The following is a 27,880-nucleotide window of genomic DNA, read 5'->3' as shown; positions in this document are numbered from 1 at the left end:
AAACTGCACCACACATTACTCGCACATGTTATATGCACGATTACTACAATTGTTACACAAGCAAAAAGACAAAAATTAATAATGAACCCGACAAATTGTCGTTACCTTTCATTTTCCGAGGGCGATCGACGGTTATCCAGAATTTCGGTAGGCCAAGGCGCTTATCTGCCCAACGACACTTGTGTCCGTGCAATCGAAAACGAGCCAACAGAAAATATTATCCTTTCACCGCAGTCGTTGCGGCCGACATATCATTATACCCGCCGTACTATTTACAGGATTGTAGTTATAACTTATTTTCGCGTACGTTAAATCACCACACGCAGAGCGTCGTCGCACGCATAACACATTCACACGGGCGGGCGGGCGGCGCACACACTCACACACACACACACACTGACACTCGTTTGTAGTTATGTATAACTGGAAGTCGTCGTCGTCGCTAGCACTCGCGGCACAACTCGATATTTTTTTTGTATTATTGGTCAAACAAAACTCGCCGGGCGTTTAACTATAACTCGGTCGTACACGCGCCGTTTAAAAACGAATAGTCTTGCGATTTCTTTCGAAACGGTTGAAAATAAAAAAACAACAAGCGTACGACCAACGACGTCGGGAACGGACGACGGACGGTCGGCGATGATAACGATAACTGCTCGGTTGCTCGGGCTGATATTGCAATTCGATTTTGCTCGGCCGTACGTTTTGATAATAAACAAAGACGGATATTATTACGATTTTTTCCTCCACAGCGCGGTGCTCCACTGGTACGCGTTGTCGCTTCTGTGTGATTGTGACAACATGGAAAGAACGCGCACGGCATGTGTGCCGGTGCGTGCGTGCGTTGGGCGCGACGGCGGTGGGGAGTGATACGGCGCGACTGTTCCGCGCTCCCACCGTTGGAGTTCTCGACCCCACCCGACCCGTGACGTTGCCGCCGCCGCCGCCGCCGCCACAGCCAAAACCCCTACCGACGCTACACGTTCCCTACCACCACCTGGCGCAACAGCACACACCGGTCGGCCCGCCGCCGGGCCCCATTCATCCGTACGGGGCCCCTCGTGGTCCGTGACGGGGCCACGGCGGCTCGCCTACAACCGCACGACGCTACGTTTGCATACACCGCGTTCGCCGCATTGCCAAAAAAAAAATCGCGGGCCGACCTACGGGATAGGTGTGGTCGTACGCAGGGCTCATATATATTTTGTCATCGAAGGACACGTATTTGTATATAAGTGAATTTTTATTGTGATGGGGTTTTTAATATTACATTTCCACAAGTTTAATTTCGATTAACGTTCATGTAAAACACACAGTCGCGCAGATCGGGGTTTGTAGACTTTTGAGTAGTTTTAGAGTAAAACCCATGTCATCAAATTTAATGAACGTAATATTTCTAAAGGCTGTACGTTGACTGGTTGACGAAAAATTGTTGTTTAGAAACAGTCATAGCTATTTAAAAATAGGTATTTGTTGGTGAAATATTTTTAAAAAAACTTTAATTTAACTCGATACAAAGCTCAAACTAATGTACCAAAGAAGAGTGTAGCTCGACTATGGATGGGTTTAGCGTCCAGCTCGTCTCTGACGGTTTGTAGTATAGACTATGTAGTTAACATAGTAATGCTAATCGTTTGCATTACAAATATAGTTCAGCCAAAAATTCTGATACAAGAACTAGATTTCTAAAATGATAATTATTTTGGTATCATTATAATTAAAATAAAATTATTATTGAAGGGATCGGTTTTGTTAAGTAAAGGCTAAAGATCAGGCAATATTTGACAACAATTCTGTCGGGTTTTTCATTCTTGTAAAATCGGCTATCAATCAAACTAAACATAAAAAAATTTGGTTCAAGATACCTATTACTGGTTTAGAAGTTTAAAACCATTGAAAATATAGAGTAGGTAGGTCAGGTATTGCCGTATTGCAATATTTTAACGCTTAGGTAAGTTTCTATATTTGGGACACCAGAACTATGCAATGAACGATTTAAACGACATGTTTTCTAAAATTTACCGCTGTCGATGTAAACCCGAAATGTTAAGAGCCAGGTAAATGAGTGACCCGTTGTGGTTATTTTAATAGTGTATTACATTTTTTTTATAATTTATTCTATGGATAAAATACATTACCTCGCCACTAGTACTACACTATATAAAAAAAACTCGACGACAGCTATTACGTTGTTGATTTATAGTTAAATAAATCTACTCGTTGCCAAAATCTTTAGTTTTTTAAACCAGCGTCAGACCTGAAGATTTAACTAACCTAAAGTTAAATATTTCAAGTTTTTTTTTTATAAAAAATCGTATTTCTAAAAAAAAATATCAAGTTAAAACAAATATGTTGGGTCTGCAAGACGCTATAATGAATATATTATTATAGTTAAACACTTAAAACTCGAGAGAAAAGTTTTAGTCGGAGGAAAAATCTTTTGAAGACAATTATGAAAGTGAGGACTGAATATTCCATACTAAAAGACTTTTAAATAAGATAAAAAATATATTTTCTAAAAAATGTGAATTTAAAACCAAAACATATTCAGATTTACATCGAAGTTAAACATATTTACTTTATTAAGTACTTATAAATTAGGATATTTTACTAAAAAATATGTAAATACTAATTTCGAATTTATCAATACAACTTAAAATACATAGAAATACTTTAACTAGTATTAGTTAAGGATATTGTAACTGGTGATACGAATTAATCGAATATTCGAATTAATTAGACAAACTGTTTGATTAATACAATATTACAATAGTAATTTATCATTTGTATAATCAAATTCTGAAAAAGTAAGTTCTCGAATCTAAACACACCAGGTTAATAATTGAATTTAAATCACAATCTACTCGTAATTTTAACTACAATTAATGTATTTTGAATACTTGATTTAGAATAACGTTTAACCCTTATTACGGTATGTACAATAAACACTGAAACAAAATTTGACTTTTTTCCATACAAGAAATATGAACCAAAATACATCTATTTTCTAAAACAATATTTTGCCGAATTACAATCAAGTATCGCAGCTATGAGTATATTGTTGGTCGTCAAGTTTTTTTTTTTAAATCACCTACAAAATTACAAATAACATAATTTCTTAGTATTTCGCACAGTCGAATAATTGTCTAAACTTTTTTTTAAAATAACGGTTTTTTCGAATTCATAGTTGGGGTCAGAAATATTGTACAATTTGGCTTTTGTTCCCGAAAATAAACGGAGCAAGGGTAGCTTTTTTTCTTTTAGGCCGAGGGAGCTTTCCGTGTCCCGTACGTGAATGCGTTTACCGCTCGTGTCGTTTTTTAGTAATGTAATTATTTACGTTGAGCCCCGAAGGTCGAGGTCATGAGATATTTTTTTTAGCCGTGCAATTATTGTTGTCAGTCTGGTCGAACCGCGGTGCTTGCAGTAAACAACACATACACGGCCGACCGTGCGAATACATGATTACATTGATGATCCGCACACGTTCCGCGTACCCGTGTCATGTGTGTGTACATACACACACATACACATCGGTAGTAGATATTATTGTTGTGTATACATGCCGTTCTCAGCTGGTCTCCGTGCCACAAAGGTTACCGGTTGGCCGGCACGGTTACCCTTATCGGTTTGACGTGCCTTGCGCCGACAAACAACCGACGACCAAAGCGCGTATTCCGAACCAGAAAATAAAAAAAGTCCTAAATAATAACAATTGAGTAGCTAGAATCAAAACTAACAAGATCCAAAATCACATTTTTCAGAAAACGCAAAAAACTAGGAGGTGGTTTTCCTATGCTACGTTATTTTCAAGTAGTTTGGACGGAAAAACTCAAATATGCCGTCAATTTATACAAATTTAGTCGATAAACCTTTTTTTCTTTATTTAGAATTTAAAACATGTGAGTTTTGACACCAAAAGGTAAAAAGTCAGATAAAACCGAAAACAATTTTAGTACGTTCGTCATCAATGGTTCTTTTAAAATCTAATAAATATAAATATTTTAATATTATTTGGGTTAAAAATAGTTCAGTATCAAAACTCATGTTCCAGTGGAACTTTCAGTTTTGATTCTAACCACTACGTTCAAGGATACATAATACATATACACGTCATGTTCTCTTACGTTTTCAAAATATCTGTAAACACATTAGGATTCAGCGTCAAAAGTCCTACAGTTTTTGCATCATGTGAGTTTTGATTCTAGCCAACTCAATTCGCGTTTAAATAACGTATTTGTCTACGAAGGAAGTTTGTTATGACACAGACAGTAACTGAACTTATGAACCTTACAAAAAAAAAAAGTCCTTGAGACCCAAAAATCTCAATTTTTATAAAAACAAAAATTAAATTTTCAGCGTAATTCTAGCTAATAGTTCAAGAGCAGCTTGAACAATTAGTATTTTTGCACTATACCAAGCAGCTATGCAGCCGTACACAGAAGGATATGCATGAACATTAATTTTCAACCCTTTCAGCACCAAGGAAAAATTCTGTTTTATAGCATTCCTGCATTTGTATAAACATACATGAATTAATGAATTTATAACTGACCTTGATTTTTTCCTAAACAAACGTGTGAGTGATTTGTAGGCAAAACTATAGGTACAGTGTTTTTTATCAACACACTATAGTGTGTAGGTCAGTACATAATATTTGTGTTAGTGCTGAACGAGCTATAGCATAGATTTAACGTACATAGACAAACTACGCCATATAGCTTTATGGTAGCCCAATTTTGGAACCAAACCTAGAAGCTATAATCATATTGTGTTTGATGCATCCATTTCGTTATCATACCGGGTATATGTGTATATATTTTAATCTATGGCTTAGCCCCTTACCTCTGGATACGCGCTTGAACCTTTCTGTCCCGACAATTTGAGCATAACCACCATTTCCAGCTATCAAGTTTCTACACTTAATAATAGGTAGCAGTGGTTATAAATTATAATACCGTGTAATTCATACTGGCGTATTGGTCACTTTTAAGAGGCACATTCCCTCCTCCTCCCCGATAAAAAAAAAATACACGTTTATGTACAGATTGTAAAATTTGTCTTTTAAAAAAACCTAATACAAATTAGAACGTTCCTAAAGTATAATTTTTAATTTATATAAATAATATAATTATGAACTACCCTTAAAAGTGTAAGTGAAATCGGTGCAAACGGCCATCGATGGTATCAATTACGGCGGATTATGACATAATATATTGATCACTCTGTACAATAACAGATGGATGCAACGTCCGCGCGACAATGCCGCCCCTCATCGACCAGCCTCCATTGTTTTATTATTATTATTTTTTTTTTCTACTACCGCATTTGAATACATCAATATAAAGTAATAACGACTCGTTATCGAACCACCAGGAATTCAACGCCCCCGGTGTCTCCGCGATAAAAAAAAATAATAATAATAATATCCGAATCTATAGAGATATTGGCGGCAGTAGTGTTGGCCGCTATTGTGAACAACGACGGTGCGCGCAGATTTCGGATCAGCACGATTCCGCGGCATAGTCCACAGCCGCGACTTGTTTTAAATACGATTACTATTTGTAATATGGTATATACCTACGGCGCGATATCAACCATTAAAACCCACTGGTTCGACTGTCATAAATTATTATAACACGCGGGGACAAATCGGGACAATTGCGTATTATATCGGTTTGCCCCGGGGAACGCGTCGTCGACCGTCGGTGTAGATTTATGTACACACAAATGTATATCTATATATACCCTCTCGCCGAGGGATGATATCGCGGGGAGCATCGCTACCGTAATTTAATCGGGGACGACTGCGCGATGTTGGTGTTCGGGGGGGGAGGTTTGTACTACATCATGTGCACGCATACCGTATTGTGCCTGCGTGGTAACAAACGGACTTCGGGACGTTGATCGGCACTTGAGCACATGCGATTAGACGACCGTTAAAGTCACGACGGTTTTGCCGAATTTTCGGTTTTGGTCGGACAAAAAAAAAAACGTTTAGATATTATCTACACGTGAGATTACTGCAGTCGATCAAAAAAAAAACATACATGTCACCGCGCCTACGGTGATGTGTGTGTATACGTCGTATGTGGCCCATGCGGGTTTGTCGCGGAAATCACGAAATCAATAGCTACCATAATTTATAATCGTTTCATTCATTGACCACGTTCAAAGCAATCGACGTTTGTTATTATTATTATTATATATATGAGGGCGACGACTCAATAGTAGTGGTGGCGCATTCAACGCATTCGTGCTAGGGGTTCTGTATAGCTAGAAATTTGTCGCCAGAAGCAACGAGGTACACGTTGTCTCGTCCCCGCCCCTCTTTAAATACATGCTCTCGTGGTCGAACACGATGATTTATTACCACTGCATAATTAACCGTTAAAAATCGATTATAGCAGAGATGAATACAGCGTAGGTAACTTTTAGTGCGAGTATATGCTTTTGTTTACTATGTATTTTACAATCTACATTCTATACAAAAAAGTATGAAAAGTTTACAGTTACAAAGAAAAAACTGGTCATTTTTTAGTGATAGAATTCTAAAAACTGAGTAGATTAGTTACTAAACGAGAGATAGGTTACTAAAAACATATATTCTGGATGTTAGGTTATGGAAATAGGAAGATTGTAGTTCAATTTAATGCTGGATTATAATGGTTGTATCGTCTTGATTTAGGTAGTCTTAGAACGATCCTATATTTGAACTCAGTGGGTCCATACAAGTTTAATAATTATATATTAGAATTTTGTTTTGGATTGAGCCACTGGCGGAGATCAAGGGGGGGGGGCTTGGTATACTAAAAAACCTTAAAACATAAAACCGATGTTTTTTAAAATACCTACCTTTTTTTTTAATAAGAGATTTGTTGAAATAAAAATAAATATAGCATTTATTTTAAGTTTTAAGGTTTTTAGAACCTCAAGCCCCCCTCCCCCCCCCCCGATCTCCGCCAATGGATTGAGCGCAGTAGGCGTAGGAGTATTTAATAATTTTCTATTTATTTCAAGATGAGCTTTATGTTCTATCGCGGATTAAACCGAAACGTTTCACATCTCTGTCGCGGGAACTGTGGGAGTATTTAATAGAGCATTAATAGTAAAAAAAAAAAAAAAATATTAAAATAAAATTGTGTTTTAATTTGATTTAACATTTTTTTTAACACAGATACAAACTGATCTCAAAATGGTCAACAAAAAATAATACACACGGCACACCAACTTGTTACCAGAGAGTAATTAATTACCTTCGGTACAAGTATTAGTGGTAAATACAAAAAAACAAAAAATCCAAACGACCCAACCCGAGCTTTTCGTTGGTATGTTAGCATCGCGTGCACACAAATCAACAGTATATTTTGGTCGTACGGGTCACATACATTATATTCCCTTTGTAACCGCCTTCATCGCGGGTCCTACCTACCTATTGTACTATTATAATATAGGTACGATCGCAATCGTATGTAATGCAACAAGGGAAACGTGTTGTAACAACTCGATTTCCGCGTGTCCGTGAACGAGTAATATTCGTCTACAAGTTCTACGACGTATTACAACTACTATACAGCTCCCTCCGGTACAACGGTACACACATAACACACCAAACCAACAACAATAAGTTCCACATAACTTCCCACATGGTATGTTCGATTAAAACGACAAAAAAAAAAAAAACAAAGAGGAGTTATCGCCAGTGCGATGACGTGGGACGTAAAAAAAAGATAAAACAAAAAATGTATTAACGTTGTTCGGCGTTGTCAGAGGCGTTTTTTTTTGGTCCGTCTCGGTTTACAAAATAAAAAACGTCGTTTGCACTCCGTCTGTCCTTTCTCCTCCTTTGCGCTGAACTTAATCCACTAAACATACATCGGTATATAATACATCCCATCGGGTCTTAATCCCCGTTTGAAGTGGGCGTTCGAACCAATTGCCGTACGAATAACGAACGTTATCGTCTGCTCACCGTACAATAATTACCCATATCATATTGTATACATATATTCTATAAATGTTAACAGGATGAACCTTACGGGGCTTATGATAAATCACGTGTCAACGTGCTCGACGATGCTCGATTCTCGAACGAAATAGAATATTCCCGTTAAACAACCTTTCCACTTAAATGCTCGCGGTTTAAGATAAGTACCCGCAATCCATGATATATACTGACACGACCAAGTACTCGATCGGCGGAATAACAGCTATTTACTGAGAAATTACAAATAACCGTTTAGCTGCCGATACATCAAACTTTCAACTCGACAGTGCTAATTTTGGGTTTTGATCAGTGGATAAATATTGTGATTATTTTAAAAAATACTCTACATTTTGAGTTTTTTTTTTTTAAATATACTACAAACCGTACTAATTTATTATTATTTAGTTAACGTAAAAGTACTTTTTAGATACGATTTTTTATACTATATACTTGCTACATGAAACATTCGGTTTAGGGCATAATATTGTGAGTCCAGATACAAAAGAAAAATAAAGCCACTTCAAATAAAAATCCTAACACATTATATTTTTTGTTTTACTTATTTAAAATTCACTAGCAGGACTGATTAAAAAGAAAACCCTCATAAATCAATAAAGGACCAGCGCAATTGTATACTCGTTAAATTAAGAACGTGTAATATTCATGTCGTAAGGATTAAAATTAAAAACTATGAACAACGTTATTGTTTAGGACTACATTTGTTATAGTTAAAGTAGAATCTTGTCAAAGTAAATATTGTAAACTTTATTCGTCGGTTATACATAGATTTTTGTTTTTGTCCAACTCCAATTCTAAAGTTGTCTGACCTGTACAGTTTGTCCGTCCGTCACTTGTCTATATTATTTATTATTTACACTAAAGTGTATTGCGAAATAATAGACAGCCCGAATCGCGATGGGACGAAAAGACTTTTTTTTATTACTAATAATATATTATGCATGAACTTGTCAAAAGTTTTCAGTGACAGTGTGTGCTAGGGCGTTTTCCGTCGTCGTGACGTGCGCAATTGTGAGACAGATGCAGCAAAGATATACAGAACGAAAAAAATATGCTATTTGATTAGTTTTATAAATAATAGTATTCCATTATATTTTTATGTGTTAAAAAATATAGCGTGGATTGTACCGAGCGATGACGTTCGTACATCTACTACACGTTTTTCATCAATGAAGTGTCCGATAATTAACTCACGCGGTCAATCAATTTTAATGTGAACAGTGTTATCGTATGTACATTTGTGTTATATTATGCTTAATATGCTTAATATCACATCAATCGACGCAGTCCGCATATAAAGCTGCGTTTACATAATACCATATTATAAATAATACACACGCGTAAATTGTTGTTTAAGTTTTGTAAATCAAGAAAAAATTATAATCAATGGGTTCAGTAGAGGCTATAAGGCAAACGCCAACAAAAATCTTTTTTCGGGTTCTTTGGAGGAGGGAAGGTGTCGACACTTTTGTTTGCTATTGTTCATTTATACTCACACATTTGAATACTCGTCTACTAAGAAAAAAACAGTTCTTTAAACTTAAGAACTTTGGCTGTAAACTTTTAACGTCGAAAAGTTGTTCACTATTGTTATACTACACGAATTTTGCATTAGAGCCCAAAAAAAAAGTAGTACAGTTTCGAGTTCAATAAACAAATACATACTTCTTAGGTTGCCGCCGAATCGATTGAAATCTTCAGGCGTTGAATAAAAATATAGCATCGCAAAGACAGTAACTCATAATACGAGTATATTGTCTTTTACATTATATCTCTCACGCATTATGTTCATAAAACTTAACTACCCCTATGTTATTTACTGCCAGCTTTCTTGAGCCATAAAGATCCCCTACACAATAGCAATATGTCATTTAATGTGTGGATTTGTCGAAACGACCCAGCGCCACTGCAAAGTCACGTCGTCCTCATAAGTTTTTATCCGACAACAATTTACTTTAATATCGCGGTGCATTTATTTTTTACTATAACTAAGACAAATAGCAATATATTTTACCAAAAACACAAGAAAAAAATGAAAATAGTGTTCTTAAAAAATATATTGCGTGTTCACTATAACTTTTGAACTCACTATACATTTTTTATGATACAAGCCCATGGACAATAAAACGTATACATGTAAATAAAACTCATCGTGCATATCATGTCCAAAGACAAAGGTTTGTATTATCATATGTAAAAAATTCTCTGCACGTAAGTGAGTACAATAAACGACTTCCTTTAAAATCTCGAATGGTATATAAACTAATTAAATTGCACAATAAGTTATAACTTATTATTTCATAATTTATTACAAATTAGACACTTAGTTATACAAATAAATAAATAATGTATACCTATATAAAAATACAATATTATACATGATGCATATCGGCGTCTTAGCTAATCGACGAGTCGCAACTCTCAATAATATATTATCTATAATAGGCATAAAATATTATTGAGTATATCTTATGTAACGTGTTTGCTTCGCTAGAAATAAATTACTAATACCAAGTTGCATAAACGTTCATGAAAGAGGTTTAATGATGAATCAATAGTCATTTAATGGTTAGTTAAACATAATTAATTGGTTTATGAATAATTCATTAAAATATATTTATGAATCGTTAAAATTGAATTATTTAAAGAATAATTATTACATATTTTTTTATTTTTTAAATTTATTTTTTAAATTAAAATGTTTTAGCATATTACACGCTATTACAAGTTTACATATTTTTATAATAATAAATTTACTATTCGGTAAAAATAAAATCTTAATTTAAAAAAAAAAATGTAATTAAATGAACCTGCGTACAATTATTCAAATTTAATGTTTAACCTTATTGTTGTGGTCATAAAGGATGAAGTATTACAAAAGAGAGCGCTCTGAATAGATTTAACTCGGGATCACCATCATACAATTATACAAATATTAATTATGCGACTCCTTAACCGAAATATACCCATAGACCGTACAACGTTCGATATTTCAATTAAAATTTACTTCAGACTAATCTCGGTCAGTCAGTAATCCAGTGATCAAGTGTCACTTGAGTCTTATAGTAATCTATTGTGTATTTAATTATTCACGATTTTCTTACCTGGAAGTAGGCAGGAACAATTTTCCATCGATAAACACTGAACCTGACAGAAGCACGTACCAGCACATCGCCAATTCTCCGGTACTAAAACAATTAGAGTAATTTAAGATTCGTCTAAAATCCATTTAAAAAATATATAATCGAGTAGACTGTAGAGGGATGGCTTAAATCTCAAACTCATTCTTAATTACGTGTGATAAATATAAAATATTTTTACAAACATACCTATACCTATACCTATAGGTACGTATTTAGGATGAAAGGTGAAATATCATTGCTCGCGTATGATGTAGGAAGAGCGCCATCTACACTTGTGCACTCATACTATTTCGTGCTCATGTATGTGTGCATAGATAGCAGCACTAAACTGTTATTTAAGCTATGTTTATTTTAATCTACATCATAATTTATAATTATGATCAATATAATTCCGAAAATCGAATTAAATCTTAATCCGGATAAATCGTACATAAAGTATACATATAAAACTAACTAAATATGATATTCGTAGCTTAAATCAACTAAGTTTACTGCGGATAGTAAATAATCATGTGGATGGATACTGTTAAAACCGAATGAAGTTAACGTAAACAAAGGATACGTGTTATTAATTTTTACTACAAACATGTTTAAGTTTATGCTAGTCGTTAATTCGCAAAAACGTAACACCTAATTCATGATTACCTAAATCGATTCCTCCAATTGAATGAAATCTAACTCTGGGATAAAAAATTGCACACAAACCTAAATGCTAATGCGCGTTAATAACAGCATAAAAACGTTGTAACCGTTACCTACATGCATGATTCAAACCGATTTTGCATAATCGAATTACCTAGTAACTCTAAAAGTTATTATGTATATCGTATACGCTCATTATACCAGTATACACAAATCTGCACTATTAGTTAATACACGTTTGAAATTCGGATCAAGACTAACTCCAACCGTTTAAAAATCGTCTAATATAATTTATATTTCACATCAAAAATAAATACTCTCCGAGCATCTTATTTATGTGATTTGACTGTGTATAAACATTTGTTTTAATTATCCCCACTTCCTCTCCCATCAATAGTAGTCTATTCAAATAAGAAATCACTAAAGTTTCAGATCATTATAAATCTCTTACACTCTATGTACTTCCTCTTGAATTTTTTTTTAGCATTTGATTACCATGGGACATTTTATATTTTTCATTTAAAATATTCTAACTTGAAAACAAATAAAATGTTTACAACTTAAAAAATTATTCTTAAAGCTAAATACGACACTTCAAAGTCATTCTTTTGATATTTCACAATACAATTTTTTTTTTCAAGCTACAGTCTTAGTTTCAGTCAGTGTTATGAGTTTCATAACACTGACTGAAACTAAGACTGTAGCTGGATAAAGACAATTTTTATTGTGAAATATCAAAAGAATGACTTTGAAGTGTCGTATTTAGCTTTAAGAATAATTTTTTAGGTTGATAACTTAATATCGCACAGTGTACGTTACTTTTAATTTTTTAAATTATCATTATACTTACTCAAAGTTCGTGGTATTAAATAATAAATACTATACCAAATATTTAGTCGCAGTAACACCAATATAACCTAATAATTGATTTGTACAATTCTAAGTTTTACAATTATTTGAAGATCTCCGAAACAACGAGTATAAAGAAATTAATATCAAAATAAAAGTTTATTAAAAATGTTCTCTGGTATCACTGAAATTGTTATTTGTAATTTAATGAATATACTATGGCTAACTGGCTGTTCACTAGTCACGTCTAATATAATAATAAATTGTAATCATGTCTATCAACGTAGATAAAAAAACATTTTTCGTGTATTAACAATGTCACGTTTAATATTTATCAGCAAATTGTAAATATTTATATAGGTAAATAGTTACTAAAAAGCAAAGTCTGCTACAAACATATTTTTCGTGATTGATTTTAAATGATTAAACCTATTTAATTTTGATAATTAATATTTATAAGTATAACTTATTATAATTTGTATTGTTTTCGAGCTTAGATGTGACGCACTACTAAGTTGTTGGTTTTAGTTGCCTATATTATTAAACCAATCTGCCAATCGAAATTTATGAGTTAGGTACACACGCAAAATATACTTTTCACTAAAATATTCTCTATGTAATAATAAATTGCACCAGCATAAAGTTCAAAATGTAGAAGAGTTTATTGAAATCAAAACGTTATAATTTATATTTTAGACTGTCATATTTAGTTGTAGAGCATACTACATACATACCTAAACATTATAAACTGGTGCCTTTTTTACAGCGAACAATAATAATAAAACGTGGGAAAAAAATATCAACAATGATAATATATTATTTTAAATAATAATCAATAATACAAAGTTAAAACCTATAGGTTTAGAGACAAAATATTAAAAAAATACCAAATACATCTTTTTTTGATAGTACCTATTTGTTTATTTTAATTAGTCATTAACCTTAACCGAATATATTTCTTAATAGTTTTTAGTAAAAACAAAATATATACTTACAAGAATAGCACGTCATTGGCATCGTGACGTTCATATCTGACAGATTTACATAGAGTGCGCAATGCAGAATCTCTGAATGTGTACAGTGCTTCCAATCCTTGTAACCCATAATAAATTATTTGGAGATCCTAAAAAAAAAAACAGAATTTTAAAAAATCAAAGCTTTGCTATGATACGAAGCTGAGGAAGACTATTAGTTTAGCTATATAGTTTTCTCTATTTTTGTCCACACAGTAACGTGTTGGGATTATTAACTTTAATCATATTTTTTGGTTATTGAACTTGTACCATTTATATTGTAATATTATGTATTCAAGTTGGTTCCTATTTGATCATTAAGAATTATTAAGTATTTTAGACATTGAGAAAAAACATATTTACATAATAACAATTATGATTCATTCTCATTACAAATAAATAAATATTATAAATGTTAAAACCCTTCTTAAAGTTTAAATTAAAACAATGAATAATACAATCGAGAATCGCAAGATCAAAGTTAACACAAACGGTGTCCATATAATATTTGTATTCCCTATTAAAAACTATACTTTATATATAATTTATATCTGTGGAAGAACGGTAGATACCTTTGTCAATTTTGGTGTATTTATATTTTATACTGATATGTTTTTAAATAGGTAACAACAAATAATGAGAAAGTGGCAAAATATAGAATGTCTGGAAAATGGATGCTTTCATTTGATGTGATGCCTAAAAATGATATGTCATTCTCCCCCTCATTTCATTTACATTAACCAAACATAAATTTTAGTTTTAGTTTTTTTTTTTTAAATAGCAAATCGTACTTGTAAGGTCCTCCTGTCTGGATGTCTTTTGAGGGCCTTCAAGAAGTGAGGGTCACTGGTCATATTTCTGGTGGTGTATCATCGTCGTACGTTACTTTTCGGGCATCCATTGGCGCAATCGCGAGAAATCTGAAAATACATACACACGGTCCAAATTTAATACACAACGTTAAATAACTGGATACAGTCCAAATTAAATAAAAACACAAGGCGAAACACATACAAGTTGTATGTGTATCAAATCCGATTTCATACGTGGGAACGTTCCCATGCAGATGAATATGTACAGTTGTTACAGTAAAATATGTGTAGGTACTTATTACTGCGACGGACGCAACCCCACGGTAAAAAAAAAATTAGTGTGAGAAGTCTTCCTAAACTTGTTGTATAACGTTAATTGAAGAAAAATATTTAATGGCACGGCGTACCTATGCGATTGTTTCAACAGGAAATGGTTTCATCATATTTTCAGATAAAACAAAAATTCCAAATCTAGAAATATTTCCACACGTTTTTGAATTAACTATGCATAATAACTGACCGTATAAAAACTCAATACTCTCTATGTTAATTTTACAACTTCATAAACATTTACCCGCTCGTTAAATAACAAACGAACAGAGTGGAATCCTAATATATTATATTTTATGTATACAGTATTATATTGTATCGGAATGTTGTTAACTTGTTAATTAACAACATGAGACCTTGACATTCATATGAACAACTTAGGTAATAATATACGCTTTCGAAATGAGATTAAAATACATCCATTAGTGATGAACGTCTCAACTTTCTACAATTATTTGTATTTAAAAATACTTATTTATAAAAAAAAAAAATGGTTTTATCATTTTGCTTAATACTTTCTAAGGTATCAATACTGGCCGTAATAGTATAATATACTATATAGTATTATAAATTAGAAAGAAATATAGTTAAGACTTAGACCTAAACGATTTAAATAGGGAATATGGATTCTATATAGAGGCTCTATTTCTCTACAACATTAATAATAATTTCTATTTCAATTTATTATTATTTTTTTTTTTTAATTGAGACAAATCTACTTTTTTATTTAAAAAAAAGTTACAGTCTACTTAAAGCCTAACGGCTTAAATTATAAAACATGGAACATGCTTTAGCCTGCTAACTCCTGAATAATGATTATTTCTGATCTATAATCTCCTGGCGATTTATGACGATAGTATAGTCTTAATTATATGTTTTGGCCAAAAAGTTTGCATGACAACGACGACTCTTTATGTTATACGTTTAAAGTAGACGCGCTACTTTCGTGTCGTTATTATGTGTCGTTTTCGAGCTGAGAGGGCAAGGCTAAAGCATGTTCCATGCTAAAAATCAGCTCACTTAAATAATTAACGTTTAATTAATTAATTGATCATTTGTTCCTTTACGAAACCCCTAACGGAAATGACAGCTTGCAAAAAGTGAAAAGTGACTTAATCGAAAAACTATATTTTTTTTAACGGCAACGTATTTTATGTTGTAATGACGTCGAAAATTCTTTCGATAATTGTCTTATCCAATACATTTATACATAAAATTTATGTCTAAGCGCTAACAACGTTTAATATTAAATAAACCTGGAAGGTAAGTCTGACAGGATATTATTCACTACGGCAGTTTCCTTACCGCGTTAATTTAATATTAAACCAATTTTCAAAATCTATTCCCCTATAATCGATAACCGCGATTTTAATAATCGGCTCAACTGTACTGTGTTAAAAGGCCGTGTACACCGTTGGGGGAAAATACGTTTTACTCCTCTTTTACAGTAATTCACCCCAAAAAACGTGCACGGTTGATACGAATTTATTTTAATTAACACTTAGGCCTTGGCTCAAATTTATATACGTTTGCCATAAAAAATCAAATTTTATACGTGTATCAAAGTTTTATCAAAATTATACAATATTGTAGTCTTGTTAAATGTTTGTGATATTATTCATTTATTGATTTGCAGTACTAGATGAACAATAGATATTTGTAAAAATTATGTCTTATAACTATAGCGAGATCAACTAAATAATTTCCCCTGACAGTTAATGACTGAGGGCTTTATTCCGTAGTAGCCTACTTTGCATGTTAATGACAATAAACCGATAACGCAAAAAATTATAAACAAATATACTTATAAGACGTTGGAGACACTTTAAAATTAATTATATTAAGTAGGAAAGCCAATTTTTTTTTACCGCAGGCGATACTAAATAACTGAAAATAAACCATTGTGCTCGCACAACGTTGGTAAACTGAGTACATTGGAAATTGAATAGGAAAATGTAATAAGTAATAACTATAAATTATGCTTTAAATACCTAAAATAAAACAGTTGTTAAATGTAAACCACAGACGTTTAAACTACGAATAACATAAAATATTTAAGATATAAAAGCAGAAAGAATTTTTCCAATAAATATGTACCTATGTTTCAAAATTAAAAAAATCAGCGCAGCAAGTCGCATAGTATAATTTTTTCGAAAATGGTAAATGAATTTCCTTATCTAATCTCTTAGAATACCACGTAGCCTAAAACTCAAGTGTCTTAAAATTATATTTATTTAGAACTAAGCATATTAGTGAATCTGTCCATGACTATATTATTTAAAACCGTTTGACATTAAGATTAAAAATTCTACAAAACCATATAATATAATCAGTTACCTATAGCTGAAAATTAGTTTTAGTAAAATTCATACAGTCTTTAGCTCAATTTATTTACACAAGGTTCGTATAGCCTACAAAATAAAAACAAAAATGATGACTATGAAATTAAATAAAAGTAGTAGTTAATGACAACCTAAATTACATACAAAATTACATTGTATATTTTGGTGAGAATTCAATCATTTTTTTGGAACTGTTTTCAAAAAATGTTAATCAACCATATTTTCTATGTTAATAACTAATAAGTAACGTTTAAAACAGCGTAAAATTGTTCAACATAAATCAAATGTACATCAACCAAAACTATAAGTTACTAAATAGTGGTATCGCGGAATCGACGTCATAGCAAAAATCGTATGATTCATCACCTCGGTGTAGGAATAAAGATGTCGGGATGTTAATTACAATAATAATAGTAATTAGTTGTAATTGACGAATTATCGTTAAGGTTGTCGGCAATAAGCGGCAGAGCAAATAGGCTTACGATTTTCTCGTTGCTCGTGTGCAAGGTAATTCATTCCTTTTGTACTTTTTTCACAAATAACGTCCTGTGTGGTATGTCGTCAGATCTTATTTATTATTAAAAAGAAATCGTAAAAGTTCATATTTTAAGTATAAAATACACAACGCCAGGCAGTGACGAGAATCGGCCAACTCTCCAGAAGTAACCAGAGTTGGTGGTATCCTTCTTCTAGGAATCTTTATTTGTTTAAATGCATAGTTTAATAATACAAATTACAAAAAATACCCACGGTGGCCCGGTGTAAAGTATCGCTAATTTTCTTTTGTGTAAAAGTGAAATTCCGTAGCAGTGAGTCGAAAACACTCTTTGTTTTTACGGTAATTACACGGTCTCTCAAGTCCCAGTCGACCGTTATTAAAAATACGTTCTCGGCGTGTGTCCATATGCAATCGTCTACTGTTTGTATACATTTATAATATATATATATATTGTACGTGTATAATATTCAAAAGCAACCAACGCACAACATTCATCGTTTCACTCCGTTGAACACTATAGGAATATTTACTTATATTTTATGAGTTGTCGAGCATTTCAAGCAATATAATACGCCGCCGCCATCCTCTAGTTTTGGTCGAGAAGAAAAATACTTAAATAATATAGTAGCGAAAAGCGGCCATTTTCTGGAGGAGACGTTTCAATACGAGACGGCGATATAGAGATACGACACGGCTACCTTATCATAACATCGTCCCTTCAATGGGTTTTATTTGCACCCCTACTTAAAGATATGTTTACTAAAGCTCATCAAAATATACTCAAGCCTCGAATGTATGAATAACGCTTGAACGCGGCCTATGCGACGACGATCCTTAAGAATTAAAAGAGAGATACAAGGTAGGTTATTATTATTATTTTTTTTTTTTAAAAGAAAAATGCAATTTTCTGGCGCTATCGATTTATCTTTGTGAACACTGCCGTTTCACGCGTGATAAAAAAAAAACTGAACACCAGCTGTAGCAATGATTCGAATTCTAATATAGTTGCATAGTAATGGACGTTCGTAGAATTTAGGTAACCAATGCACATAAATCACCTGTTTAAAACCGACTCGGAAAAAATGTTGTATAACGTTATGCCATTATCACCGATATATTTTCTAAATTCAAAAAAGTAATTTTAACCAGCTAGCCAAACAGCGTTAATCAAAAGCGGTTTAGACATTTAACCTGCCTTTAAGGCAAGTTATACAAATTGTTTAAAAAATAGCACAATAATGAATGGTGGAAAGTTATCCACCATAAGAATCCTGATGCTGAGGATCTGATGCTCAATAATGCAAACATATTATATTATATTATTTGAGTATAACTTAGTGTGCGCCCTTCTGTCAAAAACATAAGCGTGTACATTTATAAATTAGTTTTTATAATATTTTATTTTAATCACAATTTCGTGTGCATCATTGACAAGAAGTGTGTGGTCTTTCGAGTGGTCTTCCGTGATTATTTAACATCTTTAACCGTAACGGCTGCTGTAAACCATAAAATACCGTTAGTCTTTTTTTGTTGGTGTTAAAATAGTGCATATTTAACATTAACGACTATTGAAGAATATTGGTTTAAGCATGACTGAATAGATGAGAAGCCATTTCGTGATTACTTATACACACCCTGTTTTATGGCGTGATATACTGTTATTAGAATGGATTAGGTACCTGGGTATGTAAAGTGAAACCCCAATATTTACAATCGTCTAAAAAAAGCTAAACATGCAAGCCCTACACCAGCACGGATTTAAGCAATGAGGTTTAAAACTATGTTAAAAAAAAAATTATAATATATAGAATAATAGTTAACAGAAAATTGTTTTCTGCGATGACTACACTAAGCACATTTAAAAAACTTTAAAGTAGATAGTTTTAGTATTTTATGTTTGAGAGAAAAAAAATGATAGGTACCATTTTATTATTATTCTACGTCCTAAAAGTAACATATTGAGTAATCTATTACAACCCTAAAGATAGAAAATATACAACTTAGCAAGACTTTCAAAACGTTAGCAACCCATACAATTTGTATAATATTATTCGTATATACTTGCAGCCGTTAATTTTCAATAACTTAATGCAACTAAGTTAATCCTGTATGAATAAGCATATGAATGCGTTTTTCAAGCGCATCAGTTTTATATGAACTAAGTATTAATTACTACCTCAAATTGAATAAAATACAAATGCAAGATTACATTTGCATATAAACCCAAATGATAATACGCATTAACGATCATGTAAGCATGGTGATCCATTTAACGGTCTATAACCAGTCAAAATAGTTCAATAGTTCCATTTGAAGTTATTAAAGTTTAAAATTTAGGACGGGAGTTATGGTGGAATGTAGTATTACTTTTATCTGCACGAATTAATCAACAGCACTCCACCTACTATTAGATGCAACTAACTCCCGGATTATTTTATTTCGCATTAAGTTAATGCGCATTAACAAACACATATAAATGTCTATAATGTGAATAAAGTTAATGCATGTGGGCATATTAGCATTCGGATTTATATGCAATTGTTAGCCCCAGAGTTATAACTTATATTTAATTAAATTGAAGGAATAAAATTAAATAATAGTCAATTCCCGGACTGGCAATTCGCATTAAGTTGGTGTGCATTAATGACTGCGTATTAATGTGTCAAATATTTATTTGAAACATTAATATTTACCACTACCATGTTTACATGCACAGGTTAACCCGAACTAATGTAATGTGTATTTAATTTAACTAACCCATTTTACGTTGCAGTTATCTGTTATATACTTGCATATAGCAAGTATCAGCATTAATTAATTAACTAACCTCTTGATGTATGATTTTTTTACCAGATTTATTTTCTTTTATATTGTAAAATATAAATTATTTAGGAGATTTTTGTAAATAGTTGGTGTCTTATTAGGAACACGATAATTCAGTATACCCTAGGGCCTAGAATAAGTTAATTCATATTTGAAATTCGGATAACGGGTATTAATACTAACTCCGAGAATTCGAAAATCATATAAACGGATAATTCTGTAATAACTGTATAAGAGCATTATTCGATTTATTAATTTATTTAAATAATTTAAGAAATAATAATACTTATGCTAAAACTGCATTGTAAAAACAGATGGTTGGATGCACATTACACTTATTCGGGTTAATCCACAGAACCTTTTTTTTTGCCTTTTTCTATGTAAAATACATAGTAGTTTATATACATTTTAGGCATTTTTCATTAATTTGCACAATTCGTCGTCTAAAACTAAAACTATTCAATATTCTCTGAAACTAACGGTTTTGTTTGAACCTCAAGAAGTTACTCTATCGTTATTATCTTATTAAATATTCTTCTAGTTAGTGTATTTTGAACAGTTAAAAATACCAATAATTAAACGGCCGAGGCTAATATCTAATTAATGAGTGCAGTTGAATTAACCGTAAAAAGTTATTAATAAATATTTTTTTATTTGGTACTTATAAACATATTCAGTACATATTATAATTATTAAATCTTTTATGCCAAAAAGTGTGTTAAAATTAACGATCGGTAGTACGATTACTATGAATGATTGCCTACGCACAACCAAGTAGAGTTAGATGTTTTAATGAAGGGTCATAATTATAATTTTATGTATGATCAGACGTTGAGGGACAAGAGTGGAACAACTTATATGACACCGATTGCCGTTAAAGTCAGTTCTGTGTCGCGATGACAATTTTGTATACTTACGGTGAAATCGTTTTCGTTCAATACAACACGACTCGTATCTCTATAAATATATATATATTTGTATATTAACATAATATATATATATATATATATATATGTATAATAACATTCACATTTTCGTATGTGCGTGGCTACTTCAAGACACGTACTCGCGCATGTGTTTCGATGGAAACCAGTTTGAAAAACGATTATAATAAAATAAAAAGGCCGATTAAGAAATGGTTGGTATATAAGAAAACACGTATAGTGTGTATGCAACCTATTTGTGCAACGATGATCCGATGGCATGGCCATATAAAATCGAAGATCGGAAACCTTGAAACCGATTTTTCCTTGTCGATATTACTATATACCTACTGTTCCTCTTCGTTAAAAAATTTCAGACTACAGTTGTTGTCAACAATTGTGATTGGGTATACTTTAACGGACTAGGTACACACCAACAATGTAATAACGACGTTTTATTGATCAAACTTTGCGCGAATGCGTTGCTGTCGATGAAGCTCTACACATGACGTAAATGATAGCCCCGGACACGAAGTGCCTATATATGTGCATTGTGCAATATACAAACACACAAGCTGATCTAGAGCTAAAGATACGGCTTCCGGTAACGGACAGTTGGCTCAACTACGGCTCGTTCGTTAGAAGATAAACGGAAAAAAAAAATTACACGTTATAATTTCTACGAGCACCTGTATGTTGTGGCAGATGGCAATGGCGGTTTAGACATTTTTATTTTAAATTAATTTATATATTAAGTTCTACTGTAGGGGAACGATAACATATAATAAAAAAATGATGGCCTGCAATTGTTGTCTAAAGATTTCTACAAAAGCAAAACGCACGTATCTTTTATACGGCACAACCGTCTTCAAGCTCACATCGGCGAAACAAGTCGTACATGCAAGACTTGAGACCGAACAGTGTACAGATAATTCTATTTCTCATTTCCTGACATTTTATAACCATTTACACATTTGATATTGTACACGGATTTTACACACATTATCCGAACGACCCGTTTTTAAAATGCATTTAAATATATTCCTCTGTGTGGACGGGAAAGAAAGTCGTAGTAGTGCCTACTTGTAGGACGCTCGTGCATTTTTCGATGTCGAAGTCGACGATGAAAAATAATTATTACAACCCGTTCGGTGTTGTATTAGTTAGATCCGGAAGGAGGTGGAGGAATGTTGTATGTCCGGTGGATTTAGCGCGCACATTAAATATAATATATATAAGTAGGTTGACCCGATCCACAGCAACCGATACGGCCTCGAGGCTGACATGCACGTGAACTTTCCCATACAATGCCGCCGTCGCAGCATCAGCAACAGCAGCAACTACAGACTGAGTGATTCATTCATACACAGCGTCATCGTACGTTGAACGTACTAATTCTCTTCAAGGTTACGTTTTGCTAGGCGCCTATTATTTTTGCCAAAAAATCATACCAGGTGTGTGTACAAAATAAATACTTAATACAATAATAACAATAATGTAGCGTAAAGCATAGTATCATAGTGTAGACGATGACCGCATTGAGCAATTATGCTATCCGCCTCTGGTTAGTCACACTTAACGGAGTGCTTCGGCATGGAGGATAATATTAGGCTTACAGACTGCTTCACTCTCGCGACTTTAAACGTTATTGGGTATACTAGTCTTATATAATACAGTCGATTTTTTTTTTTGCAAACTAGTGTATAATTGGAAATATAAAACATTATATTGTTTGTTTACTTAGATACCTATAAGCTATAACTTGATTTTTACATAATTTATAATCTATTAACTAGTTTTTCCAGTTACATTGAAGGCTCGCCTGTAATAAATTGACATCGTGATAAAAAAACTGAAAGATTCGAACCTATCTAACACCTAATAACGTCGAAAAGTTAGGAAAATTCGTACGCCAAATGTCAAAATACTCAAGTATTCGGCATGTGTGTGGTGTGCAGTGTTCGTATATGATACGAGAAAGATAACGGGAACTTCCCATTATCTTCCCAGCTTCCGAGTTCTATTAAGGAATTAAGTGTTGTAACCTCCTCTCCGCTGACCGAAGGTCAGCATGTAAATAGAATCAATAATGTAGAAAATTTGCCAAAATAATAATTCCATAAAATAAATAATCCGACAAATATACAAAATAGTTGCTTTTATATAATTTCCGGTTCAAACCAAAAAAAAAAAATCACGTGATATCTCTCTAGATGTAATACAGGGTGACCACGAAAACACTTTACATTTTCAAAAAGGCAAAATAATATTAACTTTTCAAAAAAAAATGTATTTAACTTGATATTATGTAATAATATTATGTTTGTGGGTGTAAGTCATTTACTTCAAGTAGCAAAAATTAGGCCAGGAAGGTGATGTGCGTCTTCCATGGGGCAATTTTCAATTCTTTCGAGGAAGTTCTTCCACACTCGTTCTAGTGCCTCCTCGTGATTAGTGCCACCTTTGTACGAATTGCCGCTTTCAAATCATCCAAAGAAAATTGCAGTAAAATAAATGGCGTACACTTGTGGCCGACACCCACAAACATAATATTACAGAATATCAAATTAAATAAAAAAAATTTTCTTTCGAAAATTGCCGTAGAATAAATGGCATACACTCTCAAACATGTTACATAAGCTAAAAAAAAATGTTTTTTTGAAATATTAATATTATTTGGCCTTTTCGAAAATGTAAAGTGTTTTTGTGGTCACCCTGTACAATCATTCGGATTTTGTCAAAAGTTGGATAAACAGTGTGAATGCATAATATACAAAGTTGTTCATTTAAATACATAAGTGTTGGTTTCAAATAACCGAATTGTTAATATATTCAATAATCATACATGTTTTTATAAAAATAATATATAATCGTAAAGGTATTATACACACGTTTATTTGTTCGATTTAAAGAATCCATCAATGGCAATCGAAAATCGTGATGGGCCTATTTAACTAATTGATAAAAATCGTGATAATTATTTAAGTACAGGAACGTTTAAATCGTATACTGGATTACTGCCAATACAGTTCATTAAATAAAGTAAAAACAAAGGGACTCGTGGATCCAACTTGAAACAAACTTTTTTTGTCATAAGACAAGTTGTTAAAAATGTCCTTTGTTATTATTTTAAATTATCTACGGGTTGGTAGTTAATTTTTTTAACTGGGTAGTCATTTTGGCCAACGTGTAGTTTTTAGAAGGCCCAATACAATAAAACTTATTTTTAAAATAGTTAAATCTCTAATTAGCTATCTAGATTTGATGGATAGAATTAGATCATGAAGTGGGATTGGCGTGGGTCTCTGGACTATTAAAATACGTTTGCATTTCTATTTTGAAACCTTAAATTGAACCCGTTTTAGACTAAACATTTCAGATAGATACTATAGTCCTATAAATAAAAATATTCCACAAGATTGCAACAAGATTCTTATTTTTTTAAGTAATAAATAGGCCATAGAAATGTATTGTATTCATATAACTGTATGTTTTAACTTTAATAAAACACATCATTACAATTGACAACGGGTCGGATAAATAATCCTAATCACCAATAGTAAGTACAATAATCTGGATTAACGAGATATACCCACGTCGTTTACAGCACTGACATTGTTTTCGTGCGTGCATACCAAATAACACTTGTTGTTATCATTTACCGCTGTCGATAAGAACTAAATAAGAAGTTAAGTACCGAAAACACAACGGTTGGTATAAACTCACCAGTACATACATTTAGTTGAACGCTTTATGCATATTTTTTATAAACACAAGAGGAAAAAAAGACATCGAGTCAGTCATTCGTCAAGTAGGTTCTAACGGTAATACTTCAAGTGACGTCACGTTGTCACACTGGTTTTGGACTCCACGCGGAACCAAGAAAAGTCCTTCTGTCCATACTCTAAAAGGTATGCACACAAGTCTGTTGTTCCAGATAGAACGAGCTCGAAACGAAAGGACAGATAAAGTAAATAATGATGATAATTTAAAATGATCAGCAGTCAAGACAAATAACGACCTACGCCGAAACGAATGGAAAACAATAACTAAGAAAATAATACTATAACGACGACACCCTAATCAAACGTTCTTTCACCGTAGCAACCGTCACCGTTGTCTGTAGGGCTATGGCGGTTTTTTTAATTGCCCTTTTTTGTTGAGGTAGCTTGTGCGTGCAATACAAGACGAGCGATTAATTATTATTATTATTTGATATTAGACATTAGTATATCGTATTGTGTTATTATTATTTAGAGTACATGTACACGTAGTAAAGCAAACAAGAAATAATTTGGAAAACGCTGTGAAGTGATTCTGGTCGTCACGGAAATGCGGCAATTACCAACAGATAATTTACATAGGACCTTGAGATCACTATTAGATATGTTTATTATAGTTTTTTCACACTAGTTATAAAAACCGATATCTTCTCGCAGCTATCCGTAGTGGAGTTCATAAAAAAAAAAAAAAAAAGAAGAAATATTACACTCCGCGGCGTAGTGTAGTTTTTATTTATTTCTCTTCTTAAAACGTCATCGATACACAAAAACACAGAATGCTGGTCTGCACAAAGAGATAAGTAGGCTATACAACCGAGAGCAGGTTTTGGCTTTCTCGGCTGTGACCGTGCGGCATGCATAATATTATATTTTTACACGCGGTATCCTACTATCACCCCCAGCTATATGTAAACGAAAATTAATCAAATTAAATGCGTTTAAAAATATTTCGCGAATTGTCCCCTCTGAGAGTTGTGCGCGTTCTTTGGGAACACCCACTAGATTAATGTGCGTGTCGGTCACTACACAGAAGAGATGGTAGGGTTTTTATGCTCTAGATAACTAGGCGGAAGACGAGAGGGGAAAACTGACAAGTAGGTTAAATTTAAATGAGCACTTGCGACTATTTCTGTAACTCGATACAATGATTAATATAGCAAATCAGGAAGAAAAGTATCATCAAAATTGTTACACTTCCCTCCGGGTTTTTATGGAAGTGCTACTAGACTTTTAGAATACACGAAAAACACTTTAGCCAATTACCTAGTTAAAATGTTTATGCGCACTAAGAAATATTCCTATGACATATTTTATCAACTCAATTCAATGTATCCATTGCTCGATACATAAACAAATATAATTAGAAAATAATTTTAATGTTGACTGATATTATAAAAAACATATTTTTCGTTATTTTTCTTTCTAATTTTCTGAGGGTTCAAAGGCTTTGGTCTGAAATAATAATACACGTACAATATCTATGTCCTATATGGCATTAGGGGTGTGAGTGAGTTGTTCTACGTTTTACAGATGACATCATGTTTTTATGCCAAATTATAATAAATAATAATATCAAATATTATATAAAATCATTGTAAAAATATTGAAAACAATGTAGGTATTAAATAATTTCACAATAATCTTAATAAAATATTGTTAAATTTCCAAAAAATATGTAAACAAAAATATAATGTAACACAATAGTTTCCCGAATCACAATTAATTCATACTATCGACGCTTCTAATCTTACAAAAGCTGCTGTGAGAAAAATAACACTCAGTCCATTTACCTAAGATCAAGTGTTGATTTCCGTTGGCAATTTAAAACGTGACAGTTTTTTTTAAGGATGAAAAATCTTCTGAAAGGATTTGAGACATCTGAATTATCATATCTTTTTTGTATAAGAAGGTCTTATAATTTGCAGAAAACCTAATATTACATAATTAAAATTCTGGTAGTTCTTTTGGCATATTAATTATAATTGTCTATTTGACATTTCAAACTATTTGTTTTATTTCTAGTAAAAAAGTTTAATCCTTTACAATTTTGTCATCCAGGACCTAAGCACCATTTGGTTTCGTTTTAAACCCCAATTTTGAGTAGGATTTTTGTTTGCAAATATCGATGACCGATAAAATATTTTTAATTTTGGTCTAGTGATTTTTGTTTTTCTCCGACATAACAATATAATAATGTATCTACACTAAAAATAGTTTTTTTTAATACAACGGTCAAATACTTACTGATTTTCAAGTAAAATCCAATCGTTTGTTTGTGTATACCTATTTAAATCCAAAATGAAACAAGTCGACCGAACGAAACTTCACTGGGCTATTATTATTACTATATCAATAACAAAAACTTAACAGACACGAGCGAAATTCGGAAAAAAACAATACAAGCTTGTATAATATTATTTACACCTATATAACTGAAATAACCAATCGAGTATATTATTTTTTATTTATACAATAAATTGAAAAAATAAACGGAAACGAGTTTATTATAAACACGCATAAAATATGAATTTAACGATATTTAAAAAAAAAAACCGGTAAACAAAATTGAACTGCACCGAAACGCACACGTCCCGTCGCAATAGCAAGTGTTATGACAGGCACACTGAAACCGCACCGGCCGTGTAAACTGCACTGAGGAGTGCGGACTGAGTACCTATAACCGTCTTTGCGCTACAGCAGGTATATACGGTTGAAAA

The 27,880-nt window shown here is 32.6% G+C and overlaps 1 protein-coding gene across 2 annotated transcripts in view; it reads right to left on the bottom strand.

The window, feature by feature from the left end:
• Positions 1–27,821, bottom strand: part of LOC126839308 (rap guanine nucleotide exchange factor 2) — a 64,441-nt gene extending 36,620 nt beyond the window's left edge. Inside the window, exons 1-4 of one of the 2 annotated variants that reach the window (XM_050574562.1) lie at positions 27,408–27,821; positions 14,444–14,572; positions 13,635–13,762; positions 11,110–11,193 (exon numbers count right to left, since the gene is read on the bottom strand). In XM_050574562.1, the coding sequence (XP_050430519.1) occupies positions 11,110–11,193; positions 13,635–13,762; positions 14,444–14,506 (275 nt within the window). In that variant the 5' untranslated portion in view covers positions 14,507–14,572; positions 27,408–27,821. Of the gene's footprint in view, positions 1–105; positions 811–11,109; positions 11,194–13,634; positions 13,763–14,443; positions 14,573–27,407 lie in introns of those variants that run through there. The other variant, XM_050574563.1, reaches the window with a different exon arrangement.
• Between the last annotated feature and the right edge of the window lie 59 nt (positions 27,822–27,880).

The sequence above is a fragment of the Adelges cooleyi genome, unplaced genomic scaffold (genome assembly GCF_023614345.1).
Source record: "Adelges cooleyi isolate 19-005CV unplaced genomic scaffold, UGA_ACOO_1.1 ACOO_flye_CR_arks_rails_tigmint_CR_PRNA_30, whole genome shotgun sequence".
Taxonomy (NCBI): domain Eukaryota; kingdom Metazoa; phylum Arthropoda; class Insecta; order Hemiptera; family Adelgidae; genus Adelges; species Adelges cooleyi.
This window is presented reverse-complemented; position numbering and strand designations above follow the sequence as displayed.